The 17,020-nt window shown below is 46.7% G+C and overlaps 2 protein-coding genes across 5 annotated transcripts; both read right to left on the reverse strand.

Moving 5' to 3' along the window:
* Nucleotides 1-210: 210 nt before the first annotated feature.
* On the reverse strand, nucleotides 211-3,416 carry Myl6 (myosin light chain 6). Of its 3 annotated transcripts, XM_046466599.2 has the most exons (7): nucleotides 3,303-3,416; nucleotides 3,047-3,074; nucleotides 2,038-2,181; nucleotides 1,641-1,814; nucleotides 1,469-1,546; nucleotides 1,123-1,167; nucleotides 211-401 (listed from the first exon to the last, which is right to left on the reverse strand). In XM_046466599.2, exons 1-6 carry the CDS (start codon nucleotides 3,303-3,305, stop codon nucleotides 1,139-1,141), a joined length of 456 nt encoding a protein of 151 aa, XP_046322555.1. In that variant the 5' UTR covers nucleotides 3,306-3,416; the 3' UTR covers nucleotides 211-401; nucleotides 1,123-1,138. The 3 variants fall into 3 exon arrangements, with proteins under 3 accessions (XP_046322555.1, XP_046322554.1, XP_046322556.1); XM_046466598.2 differs by lacking the exon at nucleotides 1,123-1,167; XM_046466600.1 differs by lacking the exons at nucleotides 1,123-1,167; nucleotides 3,047-3,074; nucleotides 3,303-3,416 and adding an exon at nucleotides 2,837-2,856.
* Nucleotides 3,417-3,657: 241 nt separating this feature from the next.
* Myl6b (myosin light chain 6B) lies at nucleotides 3,658-7,698 on the reverse strand. 2 transcript variants are annotated; one of them, XM_046466595.2, is made up of 8 exons: nucleotides 7,565-7,698; nucleotides 6,154-6,370; nucleotides 5,434-5,461; nucleotides 5,066-5,209; nucleotides 4,577-4,750; nucleotides 4,088-4,165; nucleotides 3,911-3,948; nucleotides 3,658-3,770 (listed from the first exon to the last, which is right to left on the reverse strand). In XM_046466595.2, exons 2-7 carry the CDS (start codon nucleotides 6,322-6,324, stop codon nucleotides 3,920-3,922), a joined length of 624 nt encoding a protein of 207 aa, XP_046322551.1. In that variant the 5' UTR covers nucleotides 6,325-6,370; nucleotides 7,565-7,698; the 3' UTR covers nucleotides 3,658-3,770; nucleotides 3,911-3,919. The 2 variants fall into 2 exon arrangements, with proteins under 2 accessions (XP_046322551.1, XP_046322552.1); XM_046466596.2 differs by having other exon boundaries at nucleotides 6,154-6,351; nucleotides 7,565-7,635.
* Nucleotides 7,699-17,020: the final 9,322 nt, after the last annotated feature.

Below are 17,020 nucleotides of genomic sequence, written 5' to 3' on the forward strand. Positions count from 1 at the left end.
GATTTAGGGATCTACGGCTTTCCTGATCCCCAGGGGGGGTTGCCTTTGCAACATGCAACATTTCAATATCAGTACAAGGCTCTTTCCAACTTTCCCCCAAACTCTGGCCCACTGTTCTTGGGCTCTGGGCTCTCTGTCTCAGGGCAGAAATCATCACCATCTCACCTTTTCCCCATTTAACCCTGCTTAGGAAGAAAAGTAGAACTGAAATGTGGGCCAAAAAAACAGGTTTATTTGGTGAATGCTGATGGCAAACATCATCCATGAAAGACCAGGTGGGAAAGGTGTTTTGACAGGGGAGCCTAGGAAGCCTCCAGGGTCACCATACAAATACAGGGCAAGGCACAGGCTCAGGGAATACCAGCAATGTCCTCAGCCATTCAGCACCATCCGGACAAGCTCTGTGGAAATGAAAGGAGGGGTGAGCCCAGGTAACAGGGCTGGGGAGGGGTTACACCATGGACCAGGAGACTACAAGACCATGAAGGTAGCATGAGAGGGAGCATGCCCACAGCAACCAACCTTGGGGTCAGTTTGCAGAAAAGCCACCTTAAGTCTAACCAGTTCTCTCTGGCCCTGGCTCCCCTCCCACCAGCTGTTAGTCACCCACCCCACCTTGAGCAGCAAGAACACAGCAGAGGCAGAAAGGTTCTCAACTACACCTACAGCTACTATCAGCCACTGGAGGGAGGAGAGGATAGAGTTTTGGGTTAGGGTACCTCTAAGCTGCCCAGCAGAGGGATGGGGATAGGGCTGTTCAGCTATAGCAGCAGAATGGGGCAGGCAGCCTACCCACCTATGCCAATTCTCCATGCTCCAGGGCCAAAGGACTACCCAAAAGCAAGATTAGCTACAGGCTGGTATGAGTTCCCAGACACCAGTACCCAGGGCCCTATAAGCAAAATCTCAGACCATTCTAGGAGAGAGGTGGGAGGTACCATACCCCCAAGCTGCCTTCCTCTTTGAGGAATCCCTCCCCTCCCTAGCCAGCTCCATGCACAAACATGCCAGAAAGAAGTCAGATGGTAGTAGGGTAAGGGCAAGGGCTAGAGAGCAGTTTGGGAAGAAAAAGAAACACTGGGGGAGATCATCTACAGAAGGAGAGGCTGGGAGGAGCCGTACCCGCCCCACGGGCCCGTCACCCCGACAGGATATGCCTCACAAACGCTGCAGGAAGGAAGAGACATTAAATGGTGAAGACAAGACAGACATGGGGTGAAGGGTTCAGGCAGTGGGGAAACAGACATTCCATTTACTTCCCATTCCTTTGCCCTTCATTATCCCTTACTTTCCCATTATCCCTGCCCCCGCCCCCTGCACAAACTCCCCACTCCTGGCTGGGCTGGGCCCTGCCTCTTGCCTCCTGGCTCTTTTTGGAGCCCAAATCCAGGGACAAGGAAAGCCCCAGAAGCTGTCCATAACATGCCCGCTATATGCTAACTGTGAAAGCCCCCAATTTACCCCTCACCTTCATAGTTGATACAACCATTGCTGTCCTCATGCCCTGCCACCAGCATCTCCACTTCTTCCTCTGTCATCTTCTCACCTACAGAGGGTGAAAGTACATTTTTGGATCTGGGTGGGAAGTGAAGTACCTCAGGGTGGCACCTTAGTTCCAGGACAAGGGCACAGGGCCTTACCCAGTGTGACAAGGACATGACGGATTTCAGCGCCCATGACAGTACCATTCCCTTCCTTGTCAAACACCCGAAGACCTTCAACATAATCTTCATAGGTTCCCTGGTCCTTGTTCTTGGCTACAGTCTGCAGCATGGGCAAGAAGTGCTCAAAGTCCAGCACCTTTACATTCATCTCTGCCATATGGGAAGTGGAAAAGTGTCAGCCAGAGAAGTCACAAAATTCCCCAGGAGAGGGAATTATGGGGGTCCACAACAGATGTTCCCATCCAAAGAGGAATTCTGTGGGATTTACTAATCAAGACAAGATTTGGTTGAGCCTGGGTCCTATGGCAATAAAGTTCAGCTGAAGTACTGTGGACCTACTACACCACACTGAATTGTTCATAAGGATGCTCACCATCACTCTTGGGGTTCCCCAGGACCTTGAGAACCTCGGCGTTGGTGGGGTTCTGGCCCAGAGCCCTCATCACATCCCCACACTGGCTGTACAGGATCTTGCCATCACCTGTTCGGTCAAACAGCTGGAAGGCCTCCTTGAATTCTGAGGATTCAAATGAACATGAGCACTTGGAATGAGGGGTCAGCTCAGATCCTACTTCAGAGATCTGCTGCCTGGTCAACTTTGATCACACTCTGGAAACCAGATACTACCCTGCTGCACTCACAAGTCAGCTAAGAACGATCTACTTCTCCCAACTCAAATGTCCCAATTAAAAATACAGTCTTTCTCCCATCCCCACCTTGTCAGCACGGTAATATTATATATACACCCCCCTCTGCCTACAGCAGGTCAGGCCCAGCCTCTTCACTACTACTACACAGGGCAGGAATTTGCCACCGCCCCATCTGGGTCCAGACCTTATAAGGAAGTGAGAACAGTGGCCTGGGGTCATTCTAGCCTGCCACTTCCCACCCTTCCTCTACAAAGAGACCTTCCAGAGGGTGGAGCTGCAGTTAATCCTTAGCATACTCTCCCAGTCCCCAACTTCACAAAAATATTAGGTCACTCTTTGCAATCTTCACAAATCCAAGCTGGGAGAGGAGGACAGTTGCCAACAGGACAACAGAAGAAGCAGAAGTCACTGATTAAGGGACAGAGGAGCACAAACAGCTTAATACACCCTCCCCAAATCTCACATACATCAGGCATTAGGTAACTCAAGTTGTTTCACATACCCACAGCACCTAAAACTCACCCAGTGCTTGGGGCTCAGATCTAGAGTGGAAGGGGAAGGAAGAAAGAATGAGAAAAGAAAATGGAGGACGCAGGAGGAAGGGAGAAGGGAATCCAGGAGGTACGTTCCTGGGGAGTGCGAGAAAGATGACAGGTTGGGGTTAGAGGATAAGTGCCAGGGGGGTGTCCCTCTCCCTAAGGGCGACCTCAGTTGTGATCAGAGACTGCCTACCTGCGGTCTGATCCTCCGTGAAGTCACACTGCTCGGAGAAGAAGGGAGTGGTCAGCATCTGAATTCCAGTCCCACAAGCGAACATCCCAGTCCCACAAACTCCTGTTGTTCACGCTGGAGACTCTCTTCCCCGCAGGACTGGACCCTAAACTTTCCAACCCCATCGCCAACCTTTCAAGCCCTCAGGCCCCTTTTGCCCCCGACCCCTGCCTCCCCTCGCCCCACATCCCGCTTATCCCCAGGCCTCGGGCCCCACCATCTTGACGGCTCAGCTCTGCGGGACCTTTTCCTGCAGTAATGGCTCCGACTCCAAGGCCAACCCTAGTCTTAGTACGTCCTAATGACGTCACCCTCCTCGAATTCAGCCAATAGGAACCCCGGGCCGGATTTATGCAGATGACAATGCTGCATCTGTAATGAGGTGGGCGGGCCGGCTGTGGTCCCTTCTGCGCTGCAGCCCTACCTGGGCGCAGAAGCCGCGCAAGGGGGTGGGGTGGAGTGCACAGTGTCCGCTTCTCCGAACACCCTAAAGATCCGAGGATGTCAGCTTTGGGAGAGGAGAGGGCCCACCCTTTACTCCTACCCCGTTCCTCTGAAGAAAACAAGTCTGAGACCAAGCAAGGAACCATGTCTTTATTTTGACACAATAGGTGGCCGCCTAGTGGCAGAAACGTGCCTCCGTCTGCCTGGGAGAGGGAAGGCAAGTGTCTGGGCCCCACAGGATCTGTGGAAAAAAATGAAAGTTGCCAAGCCCTGGCGCTTGCGCAGTGATTGGACAGGAAAACGCACTCCCCTGCTTTCGTGCTGGCCGAGGGAAGAGGAGTCTTGCCCCTCAAGCCAAGCTGGGGAGGCTGGAGGGCCTACCTGTAGAGCTCAGACGCTTAGGATGTGCTTCAGGAAGGCTGCAGAGAGAGCAGGCAAGAAGGCTTCAGAAGCAGACCCTTGGATAATCCATCCAACTGTAGGTAATCCAGGATGCCCCGCTCCCACCCGGCACTCCTCTTCCACCCCTGGACCCTCTGCGCCTCTGACTACCCTTACCCTCATAGTTGATGCAGCCATTACTGTCCTCATGTCCTGCCAGAACCGTCTCCACCTCCTCCTCAGTCATCTTCTCTCCTGAATCCCAAACACAGCATTGGAGCCCCCTGCCTTTCCTCCCTCTCTTAACCAGGCCAGCTCTTCCCACCCTGCATCTTGCTTTCCTTATCGCCAGCCTGAACACAGTGTCTAGGACCCAGTGAAACCTTTGACAGGAAATTGAAGCCCCAAGGATTGACTTAAATGGAATCACAGAGCACAAGTATTGCTTCCAAAGCTAGAACTTTAGGGCTTCCACCACATTCTCTTTCTGTCCCTTTTAGAAAGCATTTTAGTCTTGAGAAGTCCCTCAGATTCTGCCCTCATGGATTTGACCTTCTCAATCTACTGTCTATGACCTGCAAGATAATAATCCCCTCCCTGGCTCTGCCTAGCTTGCCAACCTTCTTACTGATCTACTCTCTCCTCAATTTCTGGTCCCTGCCTTACCCAGGGTGGTGAGGACATGTCTGAGCTCTGCGCCCATCACTTTGCCATTCCCCTCCTTGTCAAACACCCGAAGCCCTTCCAAGTAGTCCTCATATGTGCCTTGGTCCCGGTTCTTGGCCACTGCTTGGAGCATGGGCAGGAACGTCTCAAAGTCCACACGCCTGGTCTTCAGCTCTGGAGGTCAGAAAGAGGTGAGAGAGAGGTCATTGTGGTATCACCCAGGACCCAGCTCTCATCCCTACCACATCTTTCATCCCCTTCAGCATTCAGGATGTTTTTCTGGCCCTTTGTTTAAGTTTTTGAAGTCCTGAGGTCTACCCCAGCATTCTTTGTCACCTTACCAACATTCTACCATTGCAAATTGATGACTGAGTATGTAGCTCAGTGGTAGAATGCTTGGGTAGCATGAATAAGACCCTGGGTTTGATCCCCCAGAGGTCCTGCAAAAAAAAAAAAAAGAATACCCACTTGTTCCAAAGCTCCTCTTACCATCACTCTTGGGATTCCCCAGGACCTTGAGCACTTCAGCGTTAGTCGGGTTCTGACCCAGAGCCCTCATCACATCCCCACACTGGCTGTACAGGATCTTGCCATCACCTACTCGGTCAAACAGCTCAAAGGCCTCCTTGAACTCTGAGATGTAAGGAGGGATCAGTGTTGATCAGTGGTGCCCATTCCTCCACCCCCCCTCAAGGAAGGATCAGAAACGGTGTGGTAGACCTGGGTGCAACAAAGTTGGAAAAAGGACTAGTGTGGGAGGTTTCAAGGTCGGGACTGGAGTTATGGGAACAGAGAAGGGATCTGAGCAGGGTTGCTTGGGACTGGACAGTGGGCTAAAGGAACCAGCTTCTCCTCACCCTCCAGCTGGTCCTTGTTAAACTCGATCTGTGGAAGAAAAGAGCAGGTGAGGAGAGATGACAGGGTTTATTCAATCCCTCTCCAGCACTCCTCCCAACCAGCTGGCAGCCACTTCTGGGGAGGGGCCCAAAGGGACCAAGCTGGGAGCCCAGCCACCTCAGTCCCATTCCCAGCTCTGGGCCTTGGGAGAATCCCAAGAGGAGGAATTATAGTGGGGAGGGTTTCCTGGGAACAGGGTTAATCCCATGCCACCTGTTTCCCTCCCTCCACTGCCCTGGGCCCTGCATCCCTCACATAACTGGGGGCTGAACAAAGGCTAAATTTACCCCTGGCCCCCAGCTGTGATTGTCTAACAAGCCTGTCCTCTTCAGCCTCCCCTCCTGGGGTTCAAATCTGAGGCCTTTTGAATTGAATAGCCAGCCAGAAGCAGGCAGCAGCTCCTTGCCTTCACCTTGAAACTGTCCCCAGAACCCAGGTGTTCCCCACCTCACAGTCCCTGCCCCCACCAGGGGGTCAGCAAGTATGTACATATGGTACACATATGTCATAGGATAAAAGGACAGACGACAGTAAAGACAACAGCAGAATCATAAGCCCAATAGGGGACTGCAGGGAACCCCCAATCTCATTCATCCCTACCTTCTATGTACTCCCTAATCCTCTAGGCAGAATCAGACCCTGAATTACTCTCTCCACACTGTCGCTTTCTGGGGACTCACCACCACTTTGGAGAGATCCACAGGGGGCTCCTGGGTTTTCACAGGCGCCTGGGGAACAGCAGGCTCAGCCTTGGTCTTGGCTGGAGGGGCCCCTGCTGCTGGCTTGGCAGCAGGCTTAGAGATGGAGGGCCCTGCTGGTTTCTTCACGGGAACATCCTTCTTGGGAGGCATGATGTCCGGTGACCAAAGGACAGTGTGCTGATGGGGGCACCCATCTCTGTTTAAATAGCCAGGGAGTCTGGGATGTCAAGGGGCGGGGGCAGGGGCAGGGAGCCAGTTGGCGGTGGTGAGGGTGAGGTAGGAGAGATATGCCTGCCTGTCCTCACTCCCCTGGCCTACTATGGTTCAGGACTCCTGCCCCAAGGTTTTCTTTCCTCTGCCCACTCCTCCCTAAAAGATGACCAGAATATTGTTCCCTTTGGGGGCAGAGGGAGTAAGCCAGAGACTGCCCAGAATGAGGGAGTTAACCTCCGGGGTAAGGATAGGATGCTTGCCAGTGACACTGAGATAGGGGTGAAGCAAACAAGTGAAGCCAGAAGTTCTAGACTCTAGAAGGCTCAGGGAGGGGTGGGAGTCGGGGAGGCGGGAGAGCCTGGAGAGGTTTGTGTGAAGTGGGAACATTTAAAGGGTGATCTGGAAACAGTGAAAGGTGAAAAAACAAGCAGCCTGTCCAGCCCCCCTGACCATGAATGAGGGGCAGGGATAGCTGACCCCATAGTCTAATAATTCCCAGTACTTGTAGTCTCTGGGCCCCCCAGTCTAGGCCTGAAACTGTGCATAGTAATAGGGGAGTGTGAGGCTCTCCATTGTCTCCTGTATCTAGTACTGATTTAGGGGTGGGGGTACAGCTAAGAATCAGGTTTAACACCCACCACCCACACCCATACTTTCAAAGAAGGAATCTTCTTCCACAAGCCCACAATCATTCAAGTCAGACAAAAGGCAGGGTGCCTGCTGAAAATGGTGGCACCTGGGGGTAAGGGCCGCTCTAGGAGACAAAAGGCCTAGATTCTGTAATCCAAAAGGATATGGAAACTCCTATGGGCTCCATGAGTACTCATCCCTGACTCTGGCTCCAGGTTACAAAACCTTGCGGGGTGCGGGGTGGGGCAGAGAAGAAGGGACAAAGTGGGGGGTGTGAGGAAGGGGTGCTGGCTACTTTTGTTCTGGGAAAAAAGGAGAGGATTTAGGCAGCAATCTGAGGAAGAGAGTAGTGATTCCACTTGGGCCCTGGGGTTCAGATTGATGCTGGGTTCCCATTTGCAAAAAAGCCTCTGAATCTCATTACAGCAAATTGTCTTAATTTTGGAAAATAAGAAATCATTCCTCCCGCAAATAATACATCCATCTTACGCACGCATATCCCTAAGCCTTAAAGGAAAGAAGCCCTCCCCAGTCCCCCAAAACTCACCCTGCAGGGTCCGGGTAAGGGGCGGGGACCGAAGGCAGCGCGGCTCCGGGCCCTGAAGGGTTAATTCCGTCAGCCGCGGAGCATGCCGGGAGTCGTAGTCCGCCCGCGGGCTCACGGGAAACTTTCCAACTCTGAAGTGACGCGAGGGTGTGGGCAGGGCATCCGGACCGCGACCGCAGTTAGTGACTCAGGCTCTGCGGAGCGGACTTATCTTGAGCAGTCCCCTCCCTTGACCCTAAAACGTTGCGGGGCTGCTCAGGATATCCGCTGTGCCTAGCCCTGTGGTGAGTTTAGAGCGGCAAGGGTGTTTTTCTGCATCTCACCAAAGGTGAGAGGACTCAAAACCAGAGGAAAAATTGCAGCCGGCGGTTTGAAGATCAGATAGCTGAAAGCACTGTCCCGCAGAGAGTAGCTGTGATGTCTTTCGCTTCCTCGAGCAATTTGGTACAGGGAAAACAGGCTAATTGTTGTGTGGCTTGGAGCAGTTAACTTTCAAAGTGTATTTTTATTTTTGAAATAAACTGGTCGCTGAGGTAAATGAGATTTACAGTTAAGCCCGGTCACCTTCCCTCAGACTCTCCGAATCAAGCTTCTGCCTCTGCAGCCACTTTTGCACCATTCAGTGCCCTGGCGAGGCACCTCGCGCTGGAAGCCAGGGCTATGGGTATGCAAAGAGTGGCTCAGAATAGAAAACCGACCGGATCCCCAGAGTGAGGCCCGTGAACTTTATGGGCTGTAAGTGAAGTTTACTGGTTGGGGAAAGCTTCTCAGAAGAGTAGAAATGGAAGGGTTAGGGATATGGCTCAGAGGTCCTGGCTTCGATCCACCACCCCCCAAAAAAAGAAGAGTAGTAGAAAAGTTCTGTAGGACACAAATAACCTGATGAAGCCAGGCTGCGGCCAGAGGATGGCAGATTTAAGGCCAATCTGGAATGATATAGTTAGAAACCACTCTCGAGAGCTAAATTAGAGAAGCAGCATTGGTCCACTCTCATTAGAATCTGTAAAATAGAAGTTTTAAGAGAACCCATGTTTGGAGGGGCAACACCATAAGGGACTTGTGTCTTTCCAGGGGCTGGTGGGGCTCAAACCCAGGACCTCCTTCTTGCTAGGCATGTGCTGGACCACTGAACTACATAACCTGCCCAATTTATTTTTTCTTGTTTTGCAGTACTGGGGATTGAACTGAGCTACATCTCCAGCCCTTTTTATGTATTATTTTTAAAATTTTTGAGATAGGGTCTGGCTAAGTTGCTGAGACTGGACTTGGATCATGCCATCCTCCTACCTCAGCTCCCTCTCCCCCAGTCTCTGAGATTACAGACAGGTGTCACCACACCTGGCTTCTGTCCAATTTCAAAGATGTGGGTCTATCTATTTTTTTTTTTTTTACTTACCCTCCTTTCCTCTAGCTGTGGTCCACTTTAGGCATTTGCCTAGTGTGAGATTTATGGCCTCAGCGGACTTGCTACAATTTTCTGTTTGCTTTATAGAGAAGTAGTGCAAGGAGAAGAGACAAAGACCATTGACAAATAGATTGAAAAACTATCCTCGTGTGTGCACGTGTGCACGTGTACACACATGCACACACCATTCCTGCTTTTTTTCATTTTTAAATTTTTGAGACAGAGTCTCACTACATTGCCCAGGTTGCCCTCGAACTTTCCATCCTCCTGCCTCAGCCTCTCAAGTAACTAGCTGGGATCACAGGTGGGTACCACCATGCCCAGCTCAAGTTATATTTATAGACCTGTACTAGATGCAAAATATAAACAGAAAAAAATAGTTTTATGGTAAGTAAAGCTAGCTTCATATTTGTAATGTTCTTTACTAGTAGTTCACAGATTTAGCTACTTTTCAGAATCTCCTAGGAATTTGTAAGCAGACAGACTTCCAGACTCTCTCCTCTGAATTTCTAGGGAGTGGAAATGTTTTTGTGGGGTGTGTGTGGGTATGTGGGTATGTGGGTGTGTGCACAGTGATTGAGTGCCCCTGGTGATTGATTATCTTTTTTTGATAAAGATTTAATCCTGAGGCTAGGTATAGGTGAGAGAGAGCTTCCCTAGCATGTGCAAGACCCTGGGTTCAAAACCCATCACTACACAAAAATAAATAGAATCACTCTTTGGTGTCTCACAAAAGCACTCCTTTTTTGTAACAGCCACACCTACCAGCTTGCAGTATTTCATACATGTCCTGTGTCCTCATTGCTCAGGTTCCCTTTCTATTATGATCCTATACACCTCCCCATCCCCACACATATGGTATATCCAGGGCCAGGCAGAACCAAGCACATATTAAGTTCTGAAATATTTGTAGAAAGAATGGATATCTCAGTGAAGGGGAAGAGTCAAGGATGGACACCCATACTACTAAGTCAATAGGAAGGTACGTTGGAGATTAAAGGGATTGAGAAAGTTCCCATTATTGAACTCTTTATTTTTACTTTGAAATGGAAAGTGAGCCAGGTGTGGTGGCACACATCTGTAATCCTAGCAACTCAGGAGGCTGAGGCAGGAGGATCACAAGTTCAAAGCCCGCCTCAGCAACTTAAGGCCATAAGCAACTTAGTGAGACCCTGTGTCAAAATAAAAAATAAAAGGGCTGAGGATGTATGTGACTCAATGGTTAAATGCCCCTGGGTTCAATCCCTAGTATCAAAAAGAAAAAGAAATAAAAGGTGAAATGATTTGATTTGCTAAGAGAAGTAGGAGATAAGTTGAGAAAGTAGTAAAGATTTGAGGTAGGTATTGTAAAAAATGGGAAATGACTTATTTGTTTAGTAAACATTTACCAAGTGCTAAGCACTTGTACTTCATGCTGAGTAGCATGAAGAGTAGTTGCAATGGAAAATCATGAATTTGCTTTTTTTTTGGGGGGGGGGTGGTTTTGGGGGGTTAAACCCAGAGCCTTGCACATGCTAAGCAAGCGCTCTCTCACCAAGCTCCATCCCTAGCCTGTAATTCCTGCCCATGAATTTGGAATAGTGCCAGTATATAAGGTACTAAGTTCCTTCTTCCAGCAGCACTTTGCCATGTGCACAATTGAGCCAGATAAAAGAGTCAACTGGAATGGTCAGATCTTGGCATTTTATGGAATAGGGACAATGGATGAACATGGGATAAAGGGAGTTGAGATTCTAGGTAAAAATAGGGTTTATGGTCTAGGCCCCAAAGAGAAGGAATAAGTATAGAGGAGTGGGCTGTTAGATTGAGAGAATATAGAGAGTCATTACAGGCAGAAATTTCAGTGAGGTTGAATAAGTAAGATAGTTGAGCCTGGTGCAGTTGTACACGCATATAATCCAGGCTACTGGGGAGGCTGAGGCAGGAAGATGGCAAGTTCTAGACTAACCTCAGCAATTTAGTGGGACATGGCCTCAAAATGAAAAATAAAAGGGGCTGGGAATGTAGCTCAGCAATAGAGCATCCCTGATTCAATTCCTGATACCACTTTAAAAAAATGAGATAGTTGAAGACATTAGTGTTGTAGTGAAGAAAATAGTGCATTTGAGATTAAAATTTTGAAGAATATAGTGGAAGCCAGGAACCAGGGTGAATGGCTATGGGTAGAGATGATTGAGAGATGAATGGGGTGAAGGTTATTAGTTTTTTTTGTTTGGTACCTGGGGTGCTTAACCCCTGAGTCACATCCCCAGCCCTTTTTATTTTTTATTTTGAGACAGGATCTCACTAAGTTGCTTAGGGCCTCGCTAAATTGCTGTGAGGCTGTCTTTGAACTTGTGATCCTCCTGCCACAGCCTCTTGAGCTGTTGGGATTACAGACGTGCACAGCCACACCCACAACGTCATTAGTTTTGATAAAATCCGTTAGTGTTCTTTCAATTGAGAGTTTCAAAAATCTGGCTAAACAATAAGGGGATTTATTGGCTTATGTAATTGAAAAGTCAAGAATCGGGTAGGCTTTAGATTTATTTTGACCCAGGAATTCACAACAAAACAAAGGGATTCATTCTTTAATACTCTTGGCTCCCTCCTCCATGTGTCAAGAGAATGAACTTCTCAGTTCCTCCAGTACTTAACTTATTTTTTATTTTGAGACAGAGTCTTGTTAATTTTCCCAGGCTGGCCTCAAATGTGAGAATGAACTTCTTCTGACCATTGGAATCAATTCCTGGATTTTACCTTGACTGGACCCACTTGGAAAAATGCCCATTTACCCTTGAACTAATTGCTCTGGCAGGATATGTTTTGATTGGCTTAGGCATGGCTTATTGCCCACCCCTGTAGCAAGGTAGATGGTGTGTTCTTCTGATTCACTTAGGCCACTTAAGGTGTGTCCCTGACACTGGAGGTAGATTGGGGTCAATCTAAATGGAAAGGAGTGGAAAGAATACTGGCGAGGAAACCAACAATGTCAACCACAGTGAGGAACTGTGATGCTAGTTATTGAATAACCGCCTATGCTGTGCACTGAAGGCGGTAGGAGGGTAGCAAGATTTTGAATGCCAAACCCATCAGTAAATACTGAGGAATAACCAAGTTTTTAGTGAATAACAGAAATGACAGAAGACGGAAACAATATATAATACTCCCATCATCTCCAAAAGAGCTGAGATTTTTGCTGACCTGAGAGTAATGATGAAGAATCTTCTTTGAGAACCAAACCGCCCCTCTTGCAGGATAAATATATGGGATTCAGGATAAGGAGCAACCCCTAGAGGGTGCTACAGGTGAACAGAATCTCTCCAGAGGTGAGCCAGGTTTAAAGGGAGGCTGGAATAAGCTTGTGTCAGTACAGTTAAAGAATACCGGGTAGATAGAGTGGGTGGGAAGTGTTCTGTGGAACAAGGCTTGCAGAGGGCACAGAGGGAAAGTTTGAGGGGAAGGGGAACAGAAGGAGATTATTTTAGGGCCCTTCAGCTGCTCTTTTAGGGCATCTTTATTCTTTATTCCTTTCTTATGTTCAATTATTTACTATAGTTTTACTTGCCTAAGCACCCTACTCCTTTTCGTTTGGGGTTTATAGTTTTTTTAGGGTAGGCAGTCTTGCCTTTTTTTTTTTTTGTACCAGGGATTGAACCCAGGGGCACTTAACTACTGAGCCATGTCCCCAATGTCCCCAGCCCTTTTTATATTTTATTTTGGGACAGGGTCTTGCTGAGTTGATCAGGGCCTTGCTAAAATTCTGAGGCTGGCTTTGAACTCATGATCCTCCTGCCTCAGCCTCCCAAGGCCCTGGGATTACAGGCGTGGGCTACTGCATCCAAGAGTACTTGTCTGGCATGCTTGAAGCTCTGGGTTTGATTCCCAACACTGCAAAACAAAACAATCCCTGTATATTTCCAGTAGCACCAACTGTGAAATACTACACAAGTTTTATGGAATTCCATCCAAATATGAGAAAATTAGCAGGTAGATTACTGCTGGAGAAAGGGCTTGACTGACATCAACAAGAAAGGACAGTTGTTAGTCTCACTGTGAAGGAAGATTTAGGAAAATCTATAAAAGTAAAAATTTACACATCCATTGGCATGATTTTCATAATATTCAGGATTGGAGAGAATATAGGAAAGCAATTTTCACATGACAAAGGCACATATGAGATACATGCATTATAATCTTCTTAAATTGCAGTTTAGAAGAATGCAGTAAATGTCATTAAAGTACAGTGGTTGAGAGCTGGGGTTGTGGCTCAGTGGTAGAGCACTCCTCTAGCACGTGTGAGGCACTGAGTTCAATACTCAACACCACATAAAAATAAATAAATAAAATAAAGGTATTGCATCTAACTACAACTAAAAAAAATTTTTTTTAAAGTACAGAAGTTGACCCAGTAATCCCACTTATCCTAATTAAAGCATTTGAGACATATATAAATATTGTTTGTGTCTATTGCCAGTGATTAGCAAAATATTGGGAACTATCTTTATGCCTCACAATAGATCAGCGAAACTATTCATTCTGTGGCATTATATACAACTATTATATATTTTTTTTCATGATACTAAGAATTGAGTTGAACCCAGGTCCTTACGCATGCTAGGCAAATACTGTACTACTGAGATACATCCTCAGCTGTATACATTATGATTTCAAAGAATACTTTATGAAGTATAAAAATGCTTCTGTGCTAAGTGAATAAAGTAGGTTACACTATGATCCTAATTTGTAAATTTGTATTCCTGTAATCATGTTAGCTTTCCTTGTGTGTTGGTCACTTTTTGGTCTTAAAATAGGTTGCTAGCCAGGCATGGAAGCACATACCTAGCTACTTGGGAGGCTAAGACAGGAAGATCACAAATTCAAACCCAACATGGGCAACTTAGTGAGATCTGTCTCAAAATAAAATGAAAAGAACTGGGTATATAGCTCAGTTAAAAAAAAAAAAAAGTGCTACAGTTCCAGACATCACATCCTGATACTAATGACCTAAAAAGGAAGGGGTTGAGAGGTTCTGAGTTTAATCTCCAGCACCACAACCCCCCCACCCCCCAAAAGGAAGAGATATGAAGGCTTTCTTTTATTTTGTTTTGGTTCTGGGGATTGGACTCATGGGTGCTGTACCACTGAGCTATATCCTTATTCCTAAAATTGCTAAGGCTGCTAAATTGCGGAGGCTGGCCTCAAACTTGTGATCTTCCTGCCTCAGCCTTCTGAGTCCCTGCTATCAGGCGTACACCACTAGGCCCAGCATGACTTCTTTTGATGCTCCAGTCCCCAACTGACTTCCTTTTACACTTTTACTAGAACTGGGTCAGAATTATCCCAAGTTATAGGGGAGTCTGGGAAAATGAGTATCCAGTAAAGAGGATTGTGATTAATCCCATGGGGCTGGCACACTGTCACTTGGAATTCTCTGGGGTTCTCTATGTAGGGAAGAGGAGAAAGCTATTGAGTAGCCATCTGTGTTGCTACACCCGGTTAGTTAACTACAGCACATTAGTTCAGTAGAGCCACATCCTATGAAGTAGCATTTGCAAAAGGCCATGACAATGTCCCCATATGCAGTCATACCTGTCTTTCTCTGGAAAAAGTGCAACATGCATCACAGATATCAAAAATGAAACTATTTTGATATATAACAAGAATATTTAATCCCTCTGACTAATGACTTGGTTCATCTTCCTGTACATAAAAGAACTATGTATTGACTTGCCGGGTGTGGTGACACATGCCTGTTACTCCAGCAGGTCAGGAGGCTGAAGCAGGAGGACAGGAGTTCAAAGCCAGCCTCTGCAGTAGCGAGATACTAAGCAACTCAAATCCTGTCTCTAAATAAAATACAATTAGGGATGGGGATGTGGCTCAGTGGCTCAGTGCCCTGAGTTCTTAACTCCCCCACCCAAATAAAGAACTACATTGGGCTGGGGATATAGCTCAGTTGGTAGAGTGCTTGCCTTGCATGCACAAGGCCCTGGGTTCTAATCCCCAGCACCACACACACAAACACACAAAAAAATGTACTGAATACTGAAGTGTGTGTGATATTTAATATGTAGATTGGTACACTCTCTCTCTCTCTCTCTCTCTCTCTATATATATATATATATATATATATATATATAAATAATATATATTTATATTTAATATGTAGATTGGTACTCCTCCCTATTGTATCCTGAACTTTCGAAAGGTAAAGAAAGAGTAGGGACCCTTCCAGAGGACATGGCACAAATTTTCTCAGGACTGAGAAAATTTATGCCATGTCCTCTGGTTTCTAGAAATATAATTACTTAAAGTGATTTCTTAAAATCATATAGAGCAAAATCCCTGGTGTATTATCTGAAGCCAGCTAGACCAGCAGGTCTTGGGTCACATGCCCAGTATCCAATAGTTAAGTAAGAAACCTTAAAAATGTAAGTTCTTCTGCCCTGTGTCTTTGGAGTTTACCCCACTAAGGGTCTGGAGTGGTCAGGAGGAAGCAACAGTAAGTGAGACCTCTTTCTCATGGCAAAGCTTGGGGTGCTCTTAAATTGATGAGAAGGAAGATGCAGGAGAACCAGCAATCAGTACAAAGGGATCACTGAAAACAAAGCAGCTAAGTCAGTGGACAATACAGATGTTAAATTCAGTTTTTGCCAATAAAGAGAATTGTGAAAAATTATGAAAAATTAGGCTGGCCCAAACTTGAGATTCTCCTGCCTCAGCCTCCCTAGTCAACTGGGATTATAAGCATGCACACTGGGATAAGATTTTTATCATTTTAGAGAAAATGATAAAGCGTATGAGGCACTAAGAAAATCTCCAAATTCCTATTCCAGTGACCCTGTTTTTAGTAGTAACTTTTCATCCATGTCACTCTCCTTTCATTTAGCAGTTAGAACACGTGGAACACATCCCTAGAGCCTGCATTCCAGAATGGCTCCTGTGAGGAGCAGAGTTCAAAGTGAGCATGGGTATTAAAATGGATATGGGGCTGAGGTTGTGGCTCAGTGGTAGAAAATTTGTGAAAAATTATGGAATTGAGCTTAGTCTCTTCCCCTGAATCTTTCCCCTCTTCACACTGGGAGCATCCTAAGTTTTTGTTTTTGTTTTGCAGTCCTGGGGATTGAAGCCAAGGCCTTGCACATGCTCCAATGGTAGATAAGTGCTCTGTCAAGGACAGGAGTTCAAAGCCAGCCTCCCCAGTGGCGAGATGCTAAGCAACTCAAATCCTGTCTCTAAATAAAATACAATTAGGGATGGGGATGTGGCTCAGTCAAGCACTGGGTTCAATCCTCATCAGCACCACATTAAAATAAATTAATTAAATAAAGGTATCGGGTTCATCTACAACTAAAAAAAATTTTAAAAATAACAAAAATAAAATGGGTATGAAATCTAAGTTGCTGGTCAGATGAACCTGAAACCCTTTTGGATGTGACTGAGCAGGCCCTGGCCCTGATGGCACTGAGACTACAAGCTTATGCTGTGGCACTGAGCTTCCAGGTTTACCAGGTTTAGGAATCCTTTCCCCAGCCAGCCATGAGAGGACAGTGATCAGCAGACAGGCTGGATCAACAAAACTTCATCACTGACTGGAAATAAGTCTTACCTGAAACTCAGCACCTGCTTCACACAAGGCCCTTGACCATCCTCAATGAAACCAATATTCTTGGTGACTATGATCTCTCTCTCTCTCTCTCTCTCTCTTTTTTTTTTTTTTTTTTTTTTATCATCAGGGATAGAATTCGGGGACGGTTAACTACTGAGTCACATCTCCAGCCCTTTTTTATTTTTTATTTTGAGACAGGGTCTCCCTGAGTTGCTTAGGGCCTCACTAAATTGCTGAGACTGGCTTTGTACTTGTAATCCTCTTGCCTCAGCCTCCCAAGCCGCTGGGATTATAGGTGTGAGCACTGTGCCTGGTGGTGACTGTGATCTTAATAGGTTTGGGTTTTTTTTTAAAAAAAAAAAAAAAAAAAAAAAAAAAAAACACCTTTTTTTAGTTGTCAATGGACCCTTTTTTTTTAATTATTTATATGTAGTGAGTGCTGAGAATCAAACCCAGTGCC

Source organism: Marmota monax, unplaced genomic scaffold (genome assembly GCF_021218885.2).
Source record: "Marmota monax isolate L192 unplaced genomic scaffold, Marmota_monax_Labrador192_F-V1.1 WCK01_AAM20220418_F8-fsc00151, whole genome shotgun sequence".
In the NCBI taxonomy this organism is placed as follows: domain Eukaryota; kingdom Metazoa; phylum Chordata; class Mammalia; order Rodentia; family Sciuridae; genus Marmota; species Marmota monax.

What these genes read in the sequence shown, in the direction of transcription:
- Myl6b (XM_046466595.2), bottom strand. Translation starts at nt 6,324, where the DNA reads ATGCCTCCCAAGAAGGATGTTCCCGTGAAGAAACCAGCAGGGCCCTCC. An exon ending in TAACAAGGACCAGCTGGAGG is followed by an intron (nt 5,210 to 5,433) that starts GTGAGGAGAAGC and finishes CTTACATCTCAG; the next exon opens with AGTTCAAGGAGGCCTTTGAG. An exon ending in ACATGTCCTCACCACCCTGG is followed by an intron (nt 4,166 to 4,576) that starts GTAAGGCAGGGA and finishes TTTGGGATTCAG; the next exon opens with GAGAGAAGATGACTGAGGAG.
- Myl6 (XM_046466598.2), bottom strand. An exon ending in GGGGAACCCCAAGAGTGATG is followed by an intron (nt 1,815 to 2,037) that starts GTGAGCATCCTT and finishes CCCATATGGCAG; the next exon opens with AGATGAATGTAAAGGTGCTG. An exon ending in TCATGTCCTTGTCACACTGG is followed by an intron (nt 1,547 to 1,640) that starts GTAAGGCCCTGT and finishes CACCCTCTGTAG; the next exon opens with GTGAGAAGATGACAGAGGAA.